This window comes from Berghia stephanieae, chromosome 6 (genome assembly GCF_034508935.2).
Source record: "Berghia stephanieae isolate SIO BIC M18660-M18661 chromosome 6, UCSD_Bste_1.3, whole genome shotgun sequence".
Classification (NCBI taxonomy): domain Eukaryota; kingdom Metazoa; phylum Mollusca; class Gastropoda; order Nudibranchia; family Aeolidiidae; genus Berghia; species Berghia stephanieae.
In genome coordinates this window covers 36,150,622-36,173,873 of record NC_088365.1, presented here as the reverse complement: position 1 = coordinate 36,173,873, position 23,252 = coordinate 36,150,622, and the positions used below count along the sequence as shown (strand labels likewise).

Here is a 23,252-nt window from a genome sequence, read left to right as displayed (position 1 = left end):
AATGATAGATATAGAATCTTGAGTTTAAAATTGCCATCTCTAATGGACAACTACTGGATTTATGTAAATTCTTCTTTCCGAGAGTATGGATGATAGTCAACGGTTCGTAGGGAACAGTATGCCTTTTTATGTTGTGTGTTTGTGTGTTGGTGTGTAGTATCTCGATCGAGGCTGTTGTGAGTTGTTGTCATGATGTTCCGTTTGTGATTGTGACGTCATATCTTGTTGGCCACCGTATATAAGCGGCAGTCACCGCTTACTCTCTTTTTGACCATTTGAATCTACAACGTTCCTAACGGATAATCAAAATCTAGGTATGTGTACTTAGTAAATCGGGAACTGCCCACTTCGGTGGAGATTCATGCCTCGGGCATATTATTTATTTATTTTATTTTCTCATCGTGAATGAGATGTAAAAATCTATTCACGACAATTGGCGCTGCGACTAATAAAGTTTTACAATTTTCACTGTGGTTTTAGTGTAACTGTAAAATTTCGAACCCTGCCATGAAAATCGTGCATGGAGACACCACGTGCATGAGCACGGGAATTAGTTTCATAAAAAAGAGTTCTGTAAACAAGTCCGTCGTTAGTTAGCATTGTTCTAAAATTTCAACGGATTATGTTTAGATGCGCCGCGATATTTTTCCTCTGGATTACATGGGAGTTGGTGGATGCTACCCAACCAGAGAGGTCTTAACTGCTATTTCTGCAGCTATTCGCCGTTTTAGGGGTCGGCAATTCTCAACTAATTATCAGTATTTCAGTGATTTAACTACGATAATATTTAGAGAGATTTTCACTCTACAAAAAAGGAACAAAATATTGGTGAGTACCTTTCCCATTTTCATTGAATTGTTATTTGGAAATGCTTTAAATGACTAGGAGATGAGACCTACTATGCATTATTCCTTATAACTATCTGCTGATCTGGTGAACCACTCATAAAATAGGTGTCATGGTGTTTTTACTTACACAAGAAGTCGTAGTCGATGTCTAAACTCCTGAGTTTAATAAATCATGACCTACCATGCATACAGAGTAGGGTGCTTATCTTTTATGCATGAGACTAGAGTCTCAATGACTGCTATCTGGAGTACTATTCCTATGCATTGCATGGCTCCCAGATTGCTGGTCAATCAGCTCTATCTCTAGTTCTTAAGTCAACAGTAACTGGACTCAACTCAGGTAGACTAACTAGACTAAGTTGTGATAAATCACTTAACTAGCTGAACAACCTACACAGGCTGCTAGTTTTGTCTCACCAGACAGTAGCGTTCATCTTCATTTACATGTTCCTAACAACCCCTATTAAGTATAGGATGTTTATCTGAACTCTTTACATCCATACTCTGGAAAACATATCCATCAGAAGGCGAAGTCGATGTCTAAACTCCTGAGTTTAAATCATGACCTACCATGCATACAGGGTAGGGTGCTTATCTTTTATGCATAAGACTAGAGTCTCAATGACTGCTTTCTGGAGTACTATTCCTATGCATTGCATGGCTCCCAGATTGCTGGTCAATTACCTCTATCTCTAGTTTTAAAGTCAACAGTAACTGGACTCAACTCAGGTAGACTAGCTGACTAGTCTCTAAGCTCTAAGTGTTAATACCAGAAGATTACAACAGAAGTCGAAATCTGTCTAAACTGAGTTTAATCAAGACCCACCATGCATACAGGGTAGGGTGCTTATCTTTTATGCATGAGACTAGAGTCTCAAGGACTGACATCTGGAGTACTATTCTATGCATTGCATGGCTCCCAGATTGCTGGTCAATTACCTCTATCTCTAGTTTTAAAGTCAACAGTAACTGGACTCAACTCAGGTAGACTAACTAGACTAAGTTGTAAGTGATAAATCTAACTAGCTGACCAAGCTACACAGGCGGCTAGTTGGGTCTCACCAGACAGAAGCGTTCATCTTCACTTACATGCTCCTAACTACCCCTATTAATTATTGGACGTTTCCCTGAAACTCTTTCCGTCCAATATGTGGGACATTTAGCTCACAAATTACCTGTCCCAGTCACCAAATTGTCTACATACCCCAATCTAATATGACAAGAATAGAAAACCCTAAATTGTCATAAAGTTGGCTATGGCCTAGTTTCAATCCATGTGAGCAGTTTCACTGAGACAAAATCTATTCATATTGTTCAGTTCATTTAAAATGGATTCAAAAATCATGATCAACTCAATCTCATCCAAAGATCTTGCCAGATCTTCATTGATCAGCAAGTCACTGGCTCGCAAAGTGTTAGACCTGCGTGCTCAGAAGGGTTTTCTAACTAGAGACGATTTGGAAGATAAGGTTGCTAACATCAAAATGTTAGATCTTTTTGATTTTGCGGTTCCGTCTACCGGTGCTTGGGTAAATCCTGAGGAACCAGCTGCCACAGCTTCCCAGGCTAGTACCCCGGATAAATCATGCCCATTGGATAACTTGAGTAGCAGTAATGTAGACCTGCGGGGCGAACCGTTCGAACCAAAAAAAACCTCGCTCGACGAGCCGTTTCGCAACCCGAAATTGTTGCTACTGATAAGTCGCGAGGAAAGGCGAATGATGCTTCAGGTGTAAATCAAAATGGCGATATGAGACTTTTCCCACGTGAAGAGTTTCACGACTCACCAAGCATGTCACGCCGAGCAACCTTTCCGCTGTCCGATCAAGAAGGGGTGCCTTTTTCACAGGGGGGTAAACTTGGTCAGGATCCCTTTAAGGGGGATCTCCAAGGTAAAGGTTATGACCCGGTGAATATTCGCAAAAGGGATCCCTACCTCCACTTCTCAGAGGAAGATGTAGCACGTGAGAGAGGAGCAAAGGAGTAGAAGAGATCCAGTAAGGCAAAGTAGGACAGCGCATACGATGCCATCAGGAAGGATGCCCCCGATGTACGGTGATGTCCAAAATGTGATTGATATGTACAACGAACGTCAGAAGTGGAGAGACGAAGCAAGACAGTTGCCATATCGTGACGTCCCGTTTGCATCCCGCAACCCTGATAACAAGCCCAACTATGAGATGCCAAATGAATACTCATACATGCTTCCCCCATCCAGAGTGCAGCTACCAAGATCAATATCGTTTGATGGAACTGGAAGATGGGACACATTCGTATATAGTTTCCAAAATTTTTTGAAGTATCATGATATCCAGCACCTTCGTGATCAACTGTATTTCTTAAACTTAACATTGGAGGGAAAAGCCGCGGATTACCTATCGCGTATCCACCAATCAACAGTCTTCATAAATATTGAGGAAGCATATGGGGCTTTAAGGAATAGATTTGGCGGCCAACAACTGCAACATGCAGCATTGATACAATTCAACAGTACCATCCAGGCCGAGAAGGAGGATGTTCTGGACTACACAGACAGACTGTGGGAACTGGCACTCCAAGCTTTCCCAGGACAGAGTTGAAAAGATGAAATTCGACTATGGAATTAGAAGAGGCAAAAAGTGCACCTTGAAGACAGAAATTAAAAATTAAAAACGTTTTATAACTGAATGCCATCCTGATCAGTCCTGCCAGCATCATTGCAGATTTAATCCTCGGTGCAGTGTTATGTGTAAAAAACAGAAACAAGCTTTAAGAAGAATGGTCAATCAAGAAGCCTCCAACTCTGTCATGACTCATTTCTGTTGCTATGTACAAAAAGAAAAACCCCAGACCCTGGAAAGAAACAACAAAGTATGTTTGACTGTCTGGAGCAACATCACGGTCTGTATCAACTGAGCAGAATAGCAACGAGTCGATGCCACCACTGTCAACATGGCAGTGACAGTGATGAAGGGGTTCAATTCCAAAGAAAATACCAGGGAAGCTCAGCCTGATGATACTGGACTCGAACCAAAGGCTGAAGGAGAAGGGTAGAGGTGACGCCTCACCTCCCCATCAAAGGGTAGAGGTTTCACCTCCCCACTAAGAAACTTCTCACATCATGATGACTCAAGGGCACAAGGGACTACTAGAGACACCTGGAGCAGACACCATGCACAGGGAGCCTGATGACACCCCAAGCAATCACAGGTTTGATGACAGCTGAAAAAAGTGCCCTGAACCCAAGACCTGATGATACCAGGGTTGGAACCCCTCAGAATCACAGGCTTGATGATACCTGGTGTAAGCCCCCCTGAACCCAGAGACCTGATGATACCAGGGATGGTACCCCTCGGAATCACAGGCGAGGAAGGGAGAGAGCTACCCAGAGGCCCATCTGATCATGGCTTAAGAACCCGACCCAACATGATGGAATCAGAATAAGCCAAGATGTGAGAAAGAACCCATGAGGGTACCATGATGACCATGTGGGCCAGGAAACCAGGGTAGTGGTACCCCTAATGAACTGATAACATGAACACCTGAGAATTCACCTCAGTCAGGCGAGGGAGGGAATTATGGCTATACATCAGAAGGTATTTTATTACCTCGATCAGGTGAGTCAGAAGCATAAGCTTCAAAATGATGATGGATACCACCTTGTGGCAGGACCTGTATTATAGACATTAACATGAATTGGTAACGGACATGGTTCCGACTATGCTTTTTAAAAAAAAAAAAAAAAAAAAAAAAAAATTTCTGACATTATCCCTGGTCATCATCATCTTGTCAATCAATTAATAAAGAGCTCCCCTATCCTGTTAGCAATAATGTAAATACTAAATAAGCTCAATTTTCAGCTGCATTGTTTTAAAGAAAAAATGAGACATATCCACCCATTTACAAGTGCAGGAAGCAACCACACTGATATTGTCTTACAATTTTGATTGCTTATGTTCCCAATTAAATTTAAAATATTACATCCCTCCTAACATGTTATCTTTTATTAATTGTGGTCCAACTTTCATAAGTACTATGTTCTGATATGGATATTTTCAGTAATGTTTTGTGGATTTTTATTTCAAGTTTTCAAGCCCCCGGGAAGGGAGATTTATTGTTTGTTGTTATTTCCCCTGTTTTATGGCTCAATTGGAGCAACGCCTCATAAGGTAAGAAGTCTTTTTTTTTCGTTATAGGATGTCAAACTGGAGAATGAGGTTTGTTTTAGAAGGGGGAGGAATGTAGGGAACAGTATGCCTTTTTATGTTGTGTGTTTGTGTGTTGGTGTGTAGTATCTCGATCGAGGCTGTTGTGAGTTGTTGTCATGATGTTCCGTTTGTGATTGTGACGTCATATCTTGTTGGCCACCGTATATAAGCGGCAGTCACCGCTTACTCTCTTTTTGACCATTTGAATCTACAACGTTCCTAACGGATAATCAAAATCTAGGTATGTGTACTTAGTAAATCGGGAACTGCCCACTTCGGTGGAGATTCATGCCTCGGGCATATTATTTATTTATTTTATTTTCTCATCGTGAATGAGATGTAAAAATCTATTCACGACAGGTTCATAAAACTTTAAAGCTGTAAAGTTGTTGATATATAATGAATACTGTTTTGTCATCAAAGTCATTTACTAATGTCAGAATAGCCTAATTTCATAACTGACCTCTTAACATGTCCATAAAAAATGGTCAAATCAATGAGCTAAATCTTTTTTAGTAAACAAAAGTTGTAAAGAATCAAAATGTTGCAAAGTTGAAATATTTTTTTGAAATAGATTAAAAAAAAACAAAATTCTAAAGTGAAGGCACATTCACATTAAAGTGGCCTAAATGAATGAGTTGGGTGTCATTTTGATAAACTTCTCTCTTGAAAGTTATTGTCTGCAACTTTGAAAAATTAATTTGAGGAGAGCTGGTGCCTTCTTAAACCATGTTTTGACTCTCTGCCAGTACTAATCCAATAGTGAAAAATCTTCCCTTATCTTCTTGAGCTTTTGTATGGAACACAGTTCAATATCCACTTCACGAAATGTTAAAAAGAACCAATTGAGCTTTTTTGCTTTTTGTGCTTCAAAGTATCAATTCAAAGTCAATTATATTTGGCATTTAAATGAAAATTCAATTTTCAAATGAATTTTAAAATCAATCAGCAATGCTGATCTCACGAAAATCCTTGTGTCTCGATTCGGGTGGCATAGTGGTTCGAGTTAATGGCAATCTATGGGATGCTGCGGTTTATGTTGCTGTTATAAAAATTCATTACATAGCTGTTTATCAGTGAATACAAATGAAAATCAGTAAAGAGGTCACTTTAGGTCATGTCAAAAGGTGGACATTGTGTGATCACTATAAGTCTGATAAAAATATATTTTTGCTTTTTTGAGTGAAATATTTCTAAAATTATCAAGAAGGGAGACTTCACCTTTGACAAGGTAATATATGCACATTTGTTCTATTTATGTGTTAAATTTAATTGGAATATGATAAGCACTTTTCAAGAATCATCTCAAAAAACATAAACCCAATTTGCACTTCATTCAATGAGTATGAAAAAGAGACGCAACACGACACAGCAAAGTGAGAGGACAAAAGGAGTGGGGTGGAGTGGCAGTGCCTCTCAAAATGCTTTCTGATTGGTTCACCTGGTTTACCTTCTTGTTTTAAAGTTCATGAAAAGTCTAAATTAGCTACACCGTCTTTTTTTCTTTGTCTCTTGACTGGAGGGGTATTGAACTTGTCCCTTCATTGTATTTTGTTTCGATAGTCAAGCAGATCTGCCAACCGTCCCTGATTGTCTGGGACAGTCCCGGATTTCAGTTTTGGGGAAAAGCAAAAAAAACAAACAAAAAAAACAACTAAATGAATTAATAAAATGAGGATTTACCAAGTTCAAACTGCCATATTGAGAAATGGATGAACGTCACACTGCTGATATCCATGATGTGCGAGTATTAGTAGTCAGTTTTTTAATTTATCATTCAAGTACCCCCACCAACATAGGGAGGCTCTTCTGATCAAGTCTCTGGGTTGCACTAACCTGTGAGGAGCAAACACAAGACTAGAACATTTTTCACGTCCAAAATGACCCCCCAACCAAACTCTTTGACTACTACCCTTTCAATACACGCATAATTTATACTCTGTAAGCATGAGCCTTCTAAATCTTGATTCCACCAGCACCACCAGAGGACACAATTCAAACTCTCCAAGGAAAGGTGTTCTCTAAACCTTAGGCAGAACTATTTCTCAGTTCGAGTAGTCAACAAATGGAACCGCCTGCCTGCAACAGTTGTCGATGCCCCTTCATTTCAGGCATTCAAGTGCTGTCTTGATGCTCATTGTGAAACAGAAAAATACTGTTTGTAAAGTTAAATTCAGACACCTCCTTCCACTATGTGGCATGCCCAGTTTTGAGAGACGTGAATATTAAATACGTTCACGAATGCACAAGAGCAGATAAAAGGCTGTAAAAGCCTACATAAATCTGGACTTATATCATATCATATCATATCAATACCAGACCGTTTCCTCTCTAAGATGTGCCACCACACAACTCCCCCATTCCAATCACTCCCAAGGGACTCCATCTCTTATTATTTTGTTACCACTGCCACAGCCTCTACTACTACTGCTACTACTACTGCTACTACTACTACTACTACTACTACTACTACTACTACTACTGCTGCTTCTACTACTACTACTATTACTAATACTACTGCAACTACTATTACTACTATTACTGCTGCTGCTACTATAGTCCACTCCGGATAATCGCAACATCTTGGGAACAGCGAAACTGTTGTGATTAAACGAAGTTGAGCTTCCTGTCCACTATTGAAACGTGTTATGCATAATATATGGTAAACTCAAATCAGTTGTAACAAATTTTCTTAGTCCACCACAGACTGATCAATTTGATTGAAATAAAAATCATATGGCAGCCCTGTATATATTTTGACAAGCAAAAGCAGTTTTGAAGCAAGCCGACATCTTATTCAGATTGGATTAACTTTCACTCCTTTATTCTCAACATTTGTAAGAGTCAAAGAGATAAGCTGTGATAAAGACAATAAGCTCTCACCAAACCCGTTGGTCACAATGCACATTTGTCAATACCAAAACAAAGGATATTATTCAGTCTCTCTTTACAACTGCCATTGTCTACCTGATGTCAAGACTCCTATTTAATAGTCACAGATGACATCACAAACCCATAATGCAAAGAACCGCCCTCTTTTGTATCTAATAGAGTGGGGACACACTACTGTGGCATTAAACCCCGCTCACTCTCAATTCTTCAACTTGTCATGATTTCACCCATAATGAAATTTAATCACATTTGGTTGATTTCTTGAAATTGCCACTTTTTGAGGTCGAAAATTTGTTGCGATTAATCGAAGTTTGTTGCAATTAACCAGTGACTTTTGTATATAATTAATTCTGTTTCTTGGAAGATGTTGTAATTAATCGAAAGTTGCGATTATTCAGATTGGACTCTACTGCCACCACCACTGTATATTGTACAGACTTCTTTTTACATCTTGTTGTACATACTTGTATTTGTATGCATTTAAGATTCCATTATCTTTTTCCTCCTCTCTTTTCCCTTTTTCTCCTCTTCTTTTTCTTCTTCTTCTTCTACTTTTTCTTTTCTTCTTCTCTTTTCCTATTTGTTTGGTTGCCTGTAATTTCCAAGCAGCATATATAACAAATATTTAGTTAAGTTATATGTCTCCTGTTTGCTTGATCGCCAACACAGTTGGCCACAGCATTCAGGCGCAATCGCAATAGGGTGTCCCTGATTCCATATTCCAGTGGTTGGCAGGTCTGGTCAAGCGATGATTCAACTTTATAATATGTGTCCCTTTTGTAATTTCTCTCTCTCTCTCTCTCTCCCTCTCTATCTCTCTTCTTTTCTCAATATCTCTCCCTCCCTCTCCGCCTCTCTCTCTGTGTTTCTCTACCTCTCTCTCTCTCTTTCTCTCTCTCTCTCTCCTGGGATGCCATTTTTCTGGTTTTAGCCAGAAATAGGAAATCTGGCGTTTTGGCAATTTGACCAGATCCTCCGGCTTCTCCGGTGGTGATGGTCCGAAGCAACCCAGAATTTTAAAAATTAAATTTCAGCATTTTATCAATTTAGTTTAAAATCTGTCAACTTTTATCACAATCGAGCGACATACGCTGACCCTGAAATGGTCTGTCGATTGGGCCTATTTTGTGGACCGTACATTACAGGAGCGGTATGAGTGTTTTCCATTTATAATAAAAGGTAAACCCTTTGATTAAAATACATACAATTAGAAAAGAGGTAAATGAAAATGCCAGCGTACAAGTTCAGTTCGCATTGGTAGATATCTACTTTTTGAGGCTATTTCCTATATTTCGTGAATTATATGTACAGTGGCAGGATAAGGTGTTAGCATGTCTCTGTAATTTCAAAATTTTATGTTGGACATCTAAACACCAACCCACCTACCAGCAAATCTCCCCCCTTCCACCATGCCCATCACCGACATTGCTAGACATCGCGGGACATTTGGTTGGCATGACAAGCCCATTAATAATGGCAGGGGGTGATAGGATACTTGTGACATCGCCAGGTTGTTGTAATAAAAAAAGAATTTACACAAATAAATATGTTTTTCTGTTATATTGAGCTAAAATTATGGAAAATACTTTGGAATTCAGTAATTTTCAAATGATATCCTATACAATATAACGAAATTGACTTAAACTTATACTTCTATGGGCATATTATTATTTTGTATTAACTTTGCAGTCTTCTCTGAAATTTTTTTCTACATTAATTTAGCTTGTTTATATTTCATTCCTCTTTTATTTATAATAATGGAATTTATTTATATTGATAATGAAATTTATTTATATTGCGCCAAAATCCTCTTGACGATAAAGCTCTAGGCGCATTTCTCTTTTTCTATTCTCTCTCTCTCTCTCTCTCTCTCTCTCTCTCTCTCTCTCTCTCTCTCTCTCTCTCTCTCTCTCTCTCTCTCTCTCTCTCTCTCTGTCTCTCACTCACTACAACTACCACCACTTCGCTTCTTAAAACCATCATCATCACTACCAGTACCATTCCCACTAATACTCATTACTCCAGCCACTAGTACTACTAGGGCTATCACCACATCATCATAAATTTCGACATATTGATGTTTTTTATGACATTGTTATGGAGGTTTATTTAAATGAAAAGGAGATTGAGGTAGTTGTTTCTATTTTTGCATATGATACTGCCCTATTTGGTCGGATTTTGTATATATGAAAATTCTTATATTTGGGTTTTGATATTCCTTCTCAAAATTTAATGGTGTGCGAGATATTGTGAAAACAAAACAACTTATTAGAAGTGTGAACTTATAATAATTATAGAAGTATTTGGCGTCTTACCACTTCAATCTTAGCTGTGTGCTGGTGTCATGAAAAAAATCTTGTGTTCATGGCTTGGTTCTGTCCTTTTTCAGATGTCCTGTAGTAACGGTTCACCTCCTGTGAAGCGAGCGCGTTACGAAGCCAACTCATCTGAATCAGGTGTACAGGAATCGGCTTTTGTAGGACAAGCAAAGGTAAGTTTTTCTTCAACTTTTTTGTTTATTTAAAAAAAAAAAGATGCTGTTGCGTTCAGAGATAAAAAGTTTTAGTCCCTTGACTACACCTGCTACAACCACATCATCATCTCTACCCAGGGTTCCCGCTGCCTCCATATATATATATTCAAGGACTCCTTGAAAACTTCTTGATTTTGATATTACTGAGGAAATCTTGAAAACTCCCTTGAATTTCATTTTAGGAGAAAGCTCCTTGAAAACTTGAATTTTGTGAGATCACTACAACTACAACATCAAAATTATCATCAGTACAACCACAACGCCAACATCACTACCAACAGGAATGCAACAGCCACTGCCACATCATTATCAATACCACAACTACTACACTTACCACCACCACCATATTATCATCATCACTACCACATCTATAACCACTACCTGGGTGGGGATCCTACCTCCCATAGCGGGCAGGGGGGTCCATACTGTGTCTTCTATCCCCCTATGTCTGTTTTCCAACATGCTTTCTGTCTTTGTCTTGGAATGAGATTACTTGGTTTTGTCCTGGCCCTTGCCGGAGTCCTAGCTGGGGGGGGGGGGGGGGGGGGGGGGGGGGAACAGTCAAATGCATAGTTATTGTTTTGGGAGATGATATTTTTTTCCTTGTAAATCATCTCTCTGTTATGTATTATTATATGTGTTATTTTGAATTTATAATGTAAGCATTTGAGTGTATTCCTCTTTGTTGGATTTTGTGCTTGTGTCCGGATGAGACTTATAGGTGGTCTCAAACTAAGTACTTTGATAGTGTGCTCTTGGAATCTACATCTGAACCCTATTTGTTCCCAGTTCCCCTATGTCTTACTTTTTCTTGGGTGCTTTATTTGTAATTCTAGAACTTTTTACTATCCCATTTTCTTCCTTTTTACTGGCACTGATATAACCTAAATGTGTTGCAAGCGCCGTAAAACCCTTAAAAATAAAAACAAACATATAGCCACAACCAACACCAATTCATCATCATCACTACCATCACTTCTAAAACCACCGCCACCACGTCATCGTCCTCACTACCACCACATTATTATTACTACCACCACCACATCAGCATCATCATGATCACTACTACCACCACCATATCATCATCATAACAACCACAACATCATCACCATCACTATCCCTGTCACCACTACTACAACCACCACCACCACATCACCATCCCTATGACCACTACTACAACCACCAGTACATCATCATCATCACTGTTTCCGCTACTAAAACACCACCACTGCCAGCACCACATCACTGTCCCTATCACCACAACTTCAACTACTACCACCACATCACCATCCCTACCACCACCACATCATCATCCCTATCACTACTACAACCACCACCACATCATCATCCCTACCACAGACACCTCTACTACACTCACATCATCATCCCTACCACCACTACTTCTACAACCACCATTTCATCATCACCCCTACCCCCACTATTATAATAACCATATTAACCATCATCACATCATCCCTACCACCGCTACTACTACAACTGCCACATCATCCCATATGACCACCTCTACAACAACAACCTCCACATCACCATCATCATCTCTACCACGCCTACTGCTACAACAGCCACCACCACCACTACAACTACCACCACATCATAATCCCTACCACTGCTACTACTACAACTATCACCACATCATCCCTAACACCACCACAAACATCATCCCTATGACCATCACTCCTACTACAACTACCATCACAAATGGGGATGGCTAGTGGCTGTTGATATTGTATGATCACATGGTACCATTCTCTAGTAGTAGTTGATACAGATTAGCAAGATTTTATATGTTGCAGTCATTCCAATACTCTGGTTTCACCAAAAAAAAAAAATCCGGTCTGGAGCAAAGAATTTCAGGGTTACGGGCAACTTCGGTCATATTTTTTCAAGGATACCCCCACCACCTCAACCATCTCTACCACCACACCATCATCACTACCACAATTACGAGATTCACCAACCACACATCATCATCAGTATCACTACTACGACAAAAACCACCCCCACTGCATCATCAATACCACTGCTGTTACAACAACCATTATCACATCATTATGACTACCACTTAAACTACAACCACCACTACATCATCATCCTCAATACCAATACTACTACAACCCCCACCACCACATCATTATCACTACCAATACTACTAGAACCACCATCTATGTATCATCATCACTACCTCCACTGCTACAATCAGCACCATTAGTTTTTGGAGCTTTACTTCATTTGAAATAAAGGAACGTTGGGATGGTATTTGATATTGTGTTTACATATCATAATATAGTTTTAATTAGTTATCTATTTGGAACTATAGGAATTCCAATTACCATCCATTTAAAGGGAATGGATGGTGGTGCCATTATGAGAAGGAATGGTCATCTTAGTAAAGATATTTATCCTTTTGATTTCCTGGAAAAGAAAAATTCTTGGAATGTTTAATGCGTGTTCAGATTAATCAGTAGGAATTGTAGAAAAAGAAATCTATCTCAGACAAATTGTTCCAATAATAAATAATTAAAAATAAAATTCCCCCTTTTTAGTCATCCCAAAGGGGAAATTGGTCTCTAGGGTCTATTCCAAGGGAAGACTGGAATAACCCAGGCGTCAGCCGCAGTGCAGCGCCGCTAGGGCGAGATGACTTGCTCAAAGGCCACTCAGCATAGTGGCGGTTATCAAACTCGGTACTTTTCGAGTACGAAGCAAAGACCATACCGCTGAGCCATGCTGCTCCCGAATCATCATTATTATTATTATTATTATTATTATTATTATTATTATTGATGTTGATTAAATGATTGTTATTTATATTATTTAAATGATTTGCAAAGAATTAATGCTCACATTTTTGATGCAGCATTTGATATTGTACCTTTTAAAAAAAAGTTAACCTTCTAAGTTGAATATGTCTCAAAGGGAAATTGTTTGCACTGCAAAGTTTGTTTTTTTAAAGGGTTTTTGTTTTGTTTGTGGTTAAATTTTTCTATTTACTTTTCACCAAGAACAAACTAGCTAGTACTAGTACAGATAATATTTTTGTTTTATTTATTCCTCACAGATGGCAAAAAATGGACCATCACAGGAAATTGATGAGTCACTCTATTCCAGACAGCTGTGAGTATATATATATATATATATATTAATTATTGTGTAGTTTAATTGCGTTTTACTATGTTCAATCTTATTATTACAGTGATAAAACAATGAACTCTGTCTCAGTCTCTCACCCCCTTTGTACTTTATGCCTCCTTCCTTTTTTTCCCCCCTCTCTCTCTCTCTCTCTCTCTCTCTCTCTCTCTCTCTCTCTCTCTCTCTCTCTCTCTCTCTCTCTCTCTCTCTCTCTCTCTCTCTCTCTCTCTCTCTCTCTCTCTCTCTCTCTCTCTCTCTCTCTCTCTCTCTCTCTTCTCTCTCTCTCTCTCTCTCTCTCTCTCTCTCTCTCTCTCTCTCTCTCTCTTCTCTCTCTCTCTCTCTCTCTCTCTCTCTCTCTCTCTCTCTCTCTCTCTCTCTCTCTCTCTCTCTCTCTCTCTCTCTCTCTCTCTCTCTCTCTCTCTCTCTCTCTCTCTCTCTCTCTCTCTCTCTCTTCTCCTCTCTTCTCTCTCTCTCTCTCTCTCTCTCTCTCTCTCTTCTCTCTCTCTCTCTCTCTTCTCTCTCTCTCTCTCTTCTCTCTCTTCTCTCTCTCTCTCTCTCTCTCTCTCTCTCTCTCTCTCTCTCTCTCTCTTTTTTTTTTTTTTTGTTCTTGTAGTTTTTATTAGTTATCCTTGAATTTCAATTTTTATCAAATTTTTCTTTTCTTTTCAGCTATGTATTGGGCCATGAGGCAATGCGTAAGATGGCAAGCTCCAATGTGCTCATTTCTGGCATGGGAGGTCTTGGAGTGGAAATAGCTAAAAATATCTGTCTCTCTGGTGTCAAATCTGTAACAATTCAGGACACCAAGAACACAGCTTGGTCTGACTTAACCTCTCAGGTTATTTGGTTTTCTTTGTCTATTAAGGTGTTAATGTTTTTACTAACACTTTACTGTTTTTTTCGACCCGATTTAACAGTATTATTTTTGGAATGCTTAGACATACTTATGGTAGACTGTAAATTCTTAGTCAATTAACTGAAATCAGTCAATTCGTCAAATTCAAATATTTTAAAAAAGGAAAGAAAGAATTCAAGAATCGTAGTCGAATGACCGTAAAATAATTAGGAATGTTCCACAGCGCTACGCATAGCATATTAACGATGGATATATTGACAAGGCTAAGTGACGCTTTTTAGAATTGCCGTGCCTGAACACATCATAGTGTATTTTCACACAGCGTTCATGAAATTATTTTTTCACTTTCCAAACCCAATGGTAGCCAATTTTAACTGAGTTGGTGAGCGATAAATTTCACTGTTTCGTCTAAGCCAAAATTGACCACATTTACCTGGTGGAAAGTAAAAGTATGAAAAAGTAAAATGTGAACGCTAGAAGTGTGTTATGTAGACACCTTCAAATCGAAAGTTATATGATTGCTACAAGCACATCTCGATTGTCTCACATTATAAACAAACTGGTTGACCGTTTATAGTTTCTTCACTGATTGGGTACCTAATTATAAGGAACAATGGAGAGTAGCCTAATTAGTTACCGTGCAAATTAATTTTCTGCCATTGTTTTGCTCAAGCTGGCTTGCTGTTTAATATTCATTTTGATTCTTTGGATTTTTCTGCTACGAATTACGAAGAGTTTCAGTCAATTATTATAGAGCTCATTTACAGGTCTATTATTGAGCCAATAACCAACATCATGAACCATTTAAGGGGGTACTGTCACAATAAGGACAATTTTATTAAGTTTTATCAAAAATGATCTTTTCAATGCTTTTTCTGCAGTATTATGTGTGTCCAAGCATATTTCTAAAGACTTTTTGGAATAATTTCCACTATCGGTGTGTATGAGGTGGCATTTTAGGGGTACCCGCCCCGAAAACTTCAGATTTTGGGAACAACTTTTCTCAAAAAGTGTCTATTCAATTTCACTGAAACTTGCTATGTAGGTGTCTTTAATACTGCTCTACATTATGTCAGAGGGATTTTTCTATTCTTATCCTAGTAAAGATTTTATAGCATCCGGAAGTCTTCAATCCGTAAAAACTGTGAAAATTTTTCCTTTTTCGCAGTTTTTACCCTTTTTGGACCCCCATATCTAAAAAAATAATGCTTATATTGCCAAAAGCCTCTGACATAATGTAGCCACACTATAAACACACAAGTGTGTGAAAGGAAAAAGAAATTGAATAGACAGTTTTTGAGAAATCTTGTTCCCTGCTATCCCACCCCTAAGAAAATGACATTTTGAGAAAATGGGAAAAAACGAACATTCTCGTAGATTATACAAAATATAGTGTCATGAACCCCCTAAACTGTGTTGTTTTAGACCCAAGAATCATTCTCCTGTGGAAAAAAGATACAATTAGTTATGAATTTATAAAAATGGTACTTATCCGTTTGAGGTAATCCATCCAATGTCACGTGTCGTCTGGGACTCCGCAATCAGAAGCCGCCTGCAGCATACTGCTCACCGCCTTCCAGTTGATGTAAACGTTCTTCCTCCCTTGTCTGTGCTAACCTCCTCATCTCCCTTTTCCTTTTAAAGACAAATTCACCTGCTCTGTCTGCATTCTTTATCCTAACATTGTCCCTTTTAGTCGCATGCTCCACAAAATGTCGTCCCACACTGTCCTATTGCCGAAATGAAATCCTGCGATGCCTTTGCTCCCTTGTTGAATTCTCCTACTCCAATCCCACATGAAATTTCCAAACGCTGTCTCCCTACAAACACATGTTTTGGACACCTAGACCAAATCAAAGCATGGATGCTTTCATTTACATTCTGAGTCATTCCAAATAAACATCTCCCCAACAAATCATCATCAGTCAATCTAACATAAACGTCATGGATGTGTTCTGCTACAGTCGGTAGAATAAATGTGGTCATATGTCTGTCGTGGTCAGGTGCTGGCAGACCATTAGCCTTGGCTTTCATGTAGAAGCACCAAGAATCAATTCCTTCTGGGCAGTACTCATGGCGTGGCTGTTTATTGGTTGAGGTGCAGTGATAAAAAGAAGCCCAAATTGCGCGTCGCATGTCGTCCACAGTACTGTTTGATCTAATGGCCCGCGTGTAATATTTCTGAAGTCTGGCGATCTTTGCCTTTGTCAATTTTCCTTTTCCATTCCCTCCTAACGTTACCTTTACCTTCTTCTTGTTGTCCACAGTCTTCCGCAATGCTGTTCCTAGTCTCTTCGCTACATGATTTACACACTCCCTCTTCTCAATTGTCATCCCCTCATACGGTCCCGAATTGTTTAGCTGCTTGATGGTGTTGCTGTCCCCGTCACTAATCATTGTTCTATATCTAAGTCCATTCCGCTCTACAGATCTACTCCACATATTCACAGCCGCTACCTGTTCCATACTACCTGATGATCCTACATGGTTCCTATCACACTCCTCCTTATGGCCACTCAAGAATTCTGCATACCTATCACTATCCCCCTTCAGCTTGTCTCCTACTGTCACACACTTATGGCAATACTTAGAAAGAACCTCATGGTCCACTACAAGTCCTGTTCTGTTCTCTATCACACATCCTATCCCTAACATTGATTTATGTCCCCTCGTGTGCCAACTACCATCATACGAAACATCAACATCAACAATTGGTTGCCCTGCCTGCTCAGGATACGCTCGACGAACAACATCAACAGCTTCAGAACGGAGACGAGACGAATAATGGCGAACTGGCGGTGGATGGCCTTCTGGTGGCGAAGAAAGGTCTTATGATGTAGTACAGGCATATCCATCATGCCGCAAAATGAGGCTAAGCCAGCCTGTCCACTTCCATTAGCCAAGGATGAAGCGACTCCACGACGATTAACTTCAAAATAGTTATCTTTTTTACGAGATGTATAAAAGGACGATATAACTTTTGAACATGATTTACAAGACAAATGTAGACGAATGGCAAGACCAACAGAAGAATCACGTGAAACCTCCAACGTAGACTGGAAACAAAAAGGGCAGAGAAGACAATCAACAAGATCCTGGAATACAATCAGCTGCACGATGGTCGAACATTCCAATGAAGACGAAGATGCAGGCTCAGACGTAGAGGCAAAGAAATCCAACTTACGAGCTGATGATGAAGAAGCAGAAGCTGAAGCTGTTGGTTGCGGCGAAGAAAAATATGATGGAAATAAAGGTGAAGTCGCTGCGTGGGGCGAAGATGTCACAGAAGATGTGGATGCTGGCTCTGGTTCATTAAAAAATCTCTGCTTCTTCGCATCCCTTGCCTTCTTCAAAACATCTTTCCGTGACTTCCTTTTCATGCTGCTAATGGAAGCATTGAAGGTGGAAACCTTGGCTCTAGGCATGACAAACTGTGAAAATAAATAAATATAAATATACCATAATAAATTAAACAAAAAAAAAAAAACAAAAAAAAAAAAAAAAATATATATATATAAAATAAATAAATCGGGGGTTAGCTTAGCTCAGCGTTACGGTCTTTGCTTCGTACCGGAAAGGTACCGAGTTCGATCACCAGCCTCTGTGCTGTGTGGACTTGAGCAAGCCATCTCGCCCTAGCTCAATTTGCGGCGCAGCACTGCGGTTGACGCCTTGGTTATTCCAATCTACCCTTGGAATAGACCCTGGAGAATAATTTCCACTATGGGATGAATAAAGGGGTTTTAAAAAAATAATTTTATTATAACATTTTTATTGCACCCCCTACTGCTAAGCAGTGTTGGAATCAGCCCAAAGTTTTGCCTTGAAAAGCACAAAAGATACCCACACATAAGAATTCTGGCTACCAATCATAGTTAAGCACAGATCTGGTATTGCTTTGGATCAAAGAAAAAAAAAAAACATTAAAGAAATTAAAAGAGCAGGCAGAAAGGCCGCTTTCTGGGCAAAATGAATTCCTACCACAATAAGGTAACAAAAAGTCACAGTGGGCTGACCACCTGCTTGGCTAATGCCTTGGTCTAGAGTAATTTCACTTTAAAGTGGCCCTACACTGAAAGGTGAAAAGGCAGAAACTATAGATCAGAAAGAAAGAAACGCCTTTAGGTCAAGAGACGAGAACCATACCTCAGAGCATTGAAAGCACCCCCCCCCCCCACACACACACACAGACTCTTGTAGAATGATGGTTATAAAAAAAAATAAGCACAATCTAGATAATCTCTAAGTTCTAACTCACTGACGTCAATGGTAATCCAAGTCTAAGTTAGCTTTCGACGTCTATCTGTCTGTCTAAGATCTACTATAGATCGGCGTTTAGTTATCTCCTTATTCAAGCTCAATGATCTTCACTAGTCTAATGTAAATCAAAGAAAACAGTATGGTTCTTAATAATCGTATTAAAAATAAAATTAAAACAAAAATTAGCCTTTAGAATTATTTACGAGCAGCATTCTCTTTTACTATCGTCAATGTTTACATTTTAGAATGGAATGCACACTTTGAGACTGTAACCGGTCAATCTGATTCCACTAGTAATAAATAAATAGACATACTTACTGGCTAAAGCGGTATCCAGGCGTCGAAATGATTATCTACCAATTCTTGGTTCTTTGGAAAATGATGATAAAACTTTGCAAATAAGTAAATGGAGTGAAGTTTGTCATGAAATGATCAAAAATCAGTTCGAATCGAAGCGTAAGTAAACGTAGTCGAATGCTCCGGAAATGTACCCGTTGTTATGTCACGTGACTGAAAACCGGGTTACGATTGGTCTTGGAATGTGAGCTAAAATTTTCCATGACGGTAATTACTAAAAATAACTCCTAGACGTCTCTTCAGCCAATCAAAGAAAGGAAAATAGGCTTGGAATTTCTCGATTTCCCCGCCGACCTGTGACACATACGTGAAAGAATGTGAAAGAACGGAAATGCCCTTTCCCTGACATTTCTGCTAATACCAAATAAGCCGGGGTTCAGTGCGGGTTACTAAGGACTATCGAACGTTGATTCTGACGAAAATGACGGAAAAACTTTGCGTTTAGACGATAGTTGCGTCACAAAAAAATTATTTAAAGCACTTTTTTGTAAAAATTTAGCCTTTTGAATGTTTTCAGTGTGTTAAAGAAAGGTTGAATTACCTGAAAGTGCCCTAATCTCATTTTCGATAATTTTAGTGGAATTCATAGTAAAACCGTCCTCTCGACCAGCGCGTACCCCCTTAATGGAATTTGGCTATATACCAACATGATACAAAAATGTTAAGACTGCTTAAAAAACTATATCTCAACCTGGAGGAGATAAAAAAAAATGGGGGTGCTATGCTTTTTTTTTTTCTACAATCCAAAATCCATCGGCACCTGTTTATCTAAAAGTAATCCTTAATTTATATATACCCCAAACCCCTCTCTATGATCAACCTGCCAAAATATGTTTTCTGTATGTGAAATATGTTAAAAACATTTGGTGATTTATCATTTTTTTAAAAACATACAGACCGATGTTTGGAGTTCTCTCTCTCTGAGCCTTACAGGACAGCTTTAAAAAAAAATCGCAAAACTTGCCTATTTCAAAAAATATATTTCAGATGGCAACTAATGAATCTTTATTGTGTAACCACCACTATCAAGAATTTTGATAGTGTTCGTTGTGAATAGCTTTTAGGCCTGCAAAGAATGCTGTACAAATATGCTGTTGTTATCTTCATTTTTTTCAGTGATTTTTAAAGAATGCTTTATTTTTAATCATAATTTTTGAATATTTTGGCAACACCTCATATTTTCTTTCATATTCACTCTTACTCCTAAAAAATGAAGTGACATGCTTTTGCTCAATCATAAACATGATAATTATGAGCTTTTATTGTTTTTTTTAGTTTTAACTTTGATGTTCCTGTTTGAATCTTTAAACCTCTCTCCCTCTTCCTTCTATTCATCAGTTTTTTCTCAGAGAAGACAACATTGGCCAAAACCGAGCTGAAGTTACTTGTCCACGGTTGGCTGAGTTAAACAGCTATGTACCAGTTACATTCAGTGCCGAACCTTTGACTACAGATTTTATACAAAAATTTCAGGTAATGATGATAAGACACCTTTGTCATTGTAATTATTTAAATAAAGTTTGGTTTAATTAGGTGAATGTGTTTGACAAAGATAATGTCCCTTGGTTGTATCCAACATGGTAAACACTATTATGTGGACAATACACCTGTACACACTATTTTTTAGGGCTCAATGGTTTCTTTGCATGATTGAAATGAGATGCCAGTCCCATGTAGATGAGTCTTTGTGGTTATTATTTGGTCATCAATCAAGGGACTGATTCTGGTAGTAAATGCATTCATTCAATATCTTAATTTTTTCAATTGTAAATTCCATGTAGATGACTTGAACCAACTTACAGTGCAGGATGGATATAGCTGCATTGCTGGGACGGCAGTAAAATATTGATAAAAGCATTGTGTTTGACATGGTCTTGATTCCTGCATTTGTCAGTTTGCTTGATGCAGCTTGTGTTTATAGGATAGTTTCCTTATTTTAATCATAGGAATCAGACTTTAATATGATGTCAAAATGATTTCATAGATGATTGTTGTCATGGTTCTCTGTCTCAAATGGAGGAATGTCACTATCTCATAAAACAGCCTTCCTGGTTTTGACTAGTGGCCTGCATATTGTTTAGGACGTGATTGGCCAATAAGCTCTCTTCTTGATAAATAAAACAAGCTTTTATTTTGATAGTTAAAATTTATATAAGCATATTTAAGCGTCTTTTGGTCTATAGAACATTGATATTATACATCTTTATATACAAATTTTGTATTGCAAAATAAACAGACTTAAATAAATTTTTGTTGTCGATATATATCTGTGCTACATTGTGCATGTACCATGCACCTCTATGAACCATATTTTTTTAGTTTGGCTCAGAGATATCAGTTCATAATATTAAAATTTTTTTTTTATTATTTTATGTCCTCTGATGTGTTTTAACCATTGATTTTAGCTTAAAATCTTCCACAAAACCAATGAAAGTTAATTTATCCATATTTGATTAATCGGTAAAAAGGGGTGCTTCAGGTTTCAGCAGCTGACAGCCCTGTTTTAATCCATTGTTAGTGAAAGCTCTTATTCAAGGATGCCACTTTTCCGGCTTTTTAGTAATTGAACTGATCCTCCGGCTTCACTAGTTGTGATGGTCCGGTGCAAGTCGGAACATAAAACAAACGCACTTTATTAATTTAGCACTTTTTCCATTGGACATCATCGAAACCTCAACCCATCTACCAGCAAGAATAAAGACCATAGTTCCCCCCTTCCACCACAACCGTAAATGACCTTGACACATATTGCTTGGCTACCCATCAGAAGACAATTGGTTGCCCTGACAAGCCCATTACTGGCAGGGGGTGATAGGATACCTAAGACATCGTCTGGTTGTTGTAATAAAAACATAAAAAGATATGAAGCTACACAATATATAAATATGTTTTTATGTTACACTATTCATATTGTTAAATGACATTTGAAATAAATTATAGAAAATAAGGAAATCAGTAATTGTCTAAGGATATTCTATACAACAAAATGGACTCGCTCAATTTCTAAGAAATTGGACTTATCCTTATATGGGTATATTATTATTTTGTATTAACTTTGCAGTCTCTTCTGAAATTTCTCCCTATGATATTTTAACTTTCTTTCTCTATTTCTATTTCTTTCTATATCTCTCTCTCTCTCTCTCTCTCTCTCTCTCTCTCTCTCTCTCTCTCTCTCTCTCTCTCTCTCTCTCTCTCTCTCTCTCTCTCTCTCTCTCCGTCTTTTTCTACACTGTTTTAATTCTCCGTCTTTTTCTACACTGTTTTAATTTTGTGGTAGCGGGTGGTTGGATGGGAGCATCACCCTTGAATCATATACCTATGATGTTCGCATGGGTGTACGATCCGATAGTGATGTCGTTTCTTCTTCTCTTTACTAGCCTATCCTGCTTCTTTGGTTTGTGATTGTATTTTTGACAGGGGATATTTTTTTTTCTGTAAATCTTCTGCCTGTTTGTTCTTGGTTATTTATAATTTAGCTTATGATATCTTTAGGTTATGATTTTGATTTATATTTGTACTATTTTTGTTAGATTGCTTGTTTTTTTGTTTCAGCGGTCTCTCATATAACCTCAATTGTGTTGGAAGAGACCTAAAGCAACAAACAAACAAAAAAAAATTTTGTGGTACAGTTCACTCCGTTTAATCGCACACTCCACTTATAGATAGTATGCGCTTGGCCAAGGAGTTCACAACATTGCCATCCGGAAGTATAACGGACCAACACACAAACTCTGTGTAATCATGAGCTTTTATAGTCTGGATAATACAGTTTAGTGAGAACAACTCACAAACGCGGATGGCAAAAACAATAACAAAGGCCTGAGTGACGTCATCTGCATACTATCTATATGCTACACATTCTCGAAAAACTGAATTTTTAAAGAATAATCGCGTCACTTAATAGCTACACCTTGATTCCATCTTGATTGTAGAACAATATACCCATCGGCGGTGAACTGGCATCTCAGGATCTACTCTACTTCGTTAGCCACACAGAAGACAATGCCTGGATAATGAAGATGAGGATCAGTCATTGGAATGTGACACACCACCCCTGACAAACACTGAAAAGCATGACATAGTGGACAAACTACACTGCTTCATCCAAGAAGAATGCTTGACAGTTGATCTACTAACAGTGGCGAGATTTAGTCAAGAGTTTATAAACA

At 38.5% G+C, this 23,252-nt stretch overlaps 1 protein-coding gene and 1 pseudogene across 1 annotated transcript in view; one reads left to right on the top strand and one right to left on the bottom strand.

Moving 5' to 3' along the window:
• LOC144975836 (ubiquitin-like modifier-activating enzyme 1) overlaps positions 1 to 23,252 on the top strand; it is a 54,409-nt gene that overhangs the window by 1,567 nt on the left and 29,590 nt on the right. Inside the window, exons 2-5 of the mRNA XM_078920026.1 lie at positions 10,317 to 10,418; positions 13,540 to 13,595; positions 14,280 to 14,448; positions 20,422 to 20,556. Of these exons, the coding sequence (XP_078776152.1) occupies positions 10,317 to 10,418; positions 13,540 to 13,595; positions 14,280 to 14,448; positions 20,422 to 20,556 (462 nt within the window). The remainder of the gene's footprint in view (positions 1 to 10,316; positions 10,419 to 13,539; positions 13,596 to 14,279; positions 14,449 to 20,421; positions 20,557 to 23,252) is intronic.
• LOC144974975 (uncharacterized) lies at positions 15,872 to 19,175 on the bottom strand (annotated as a pseudogene).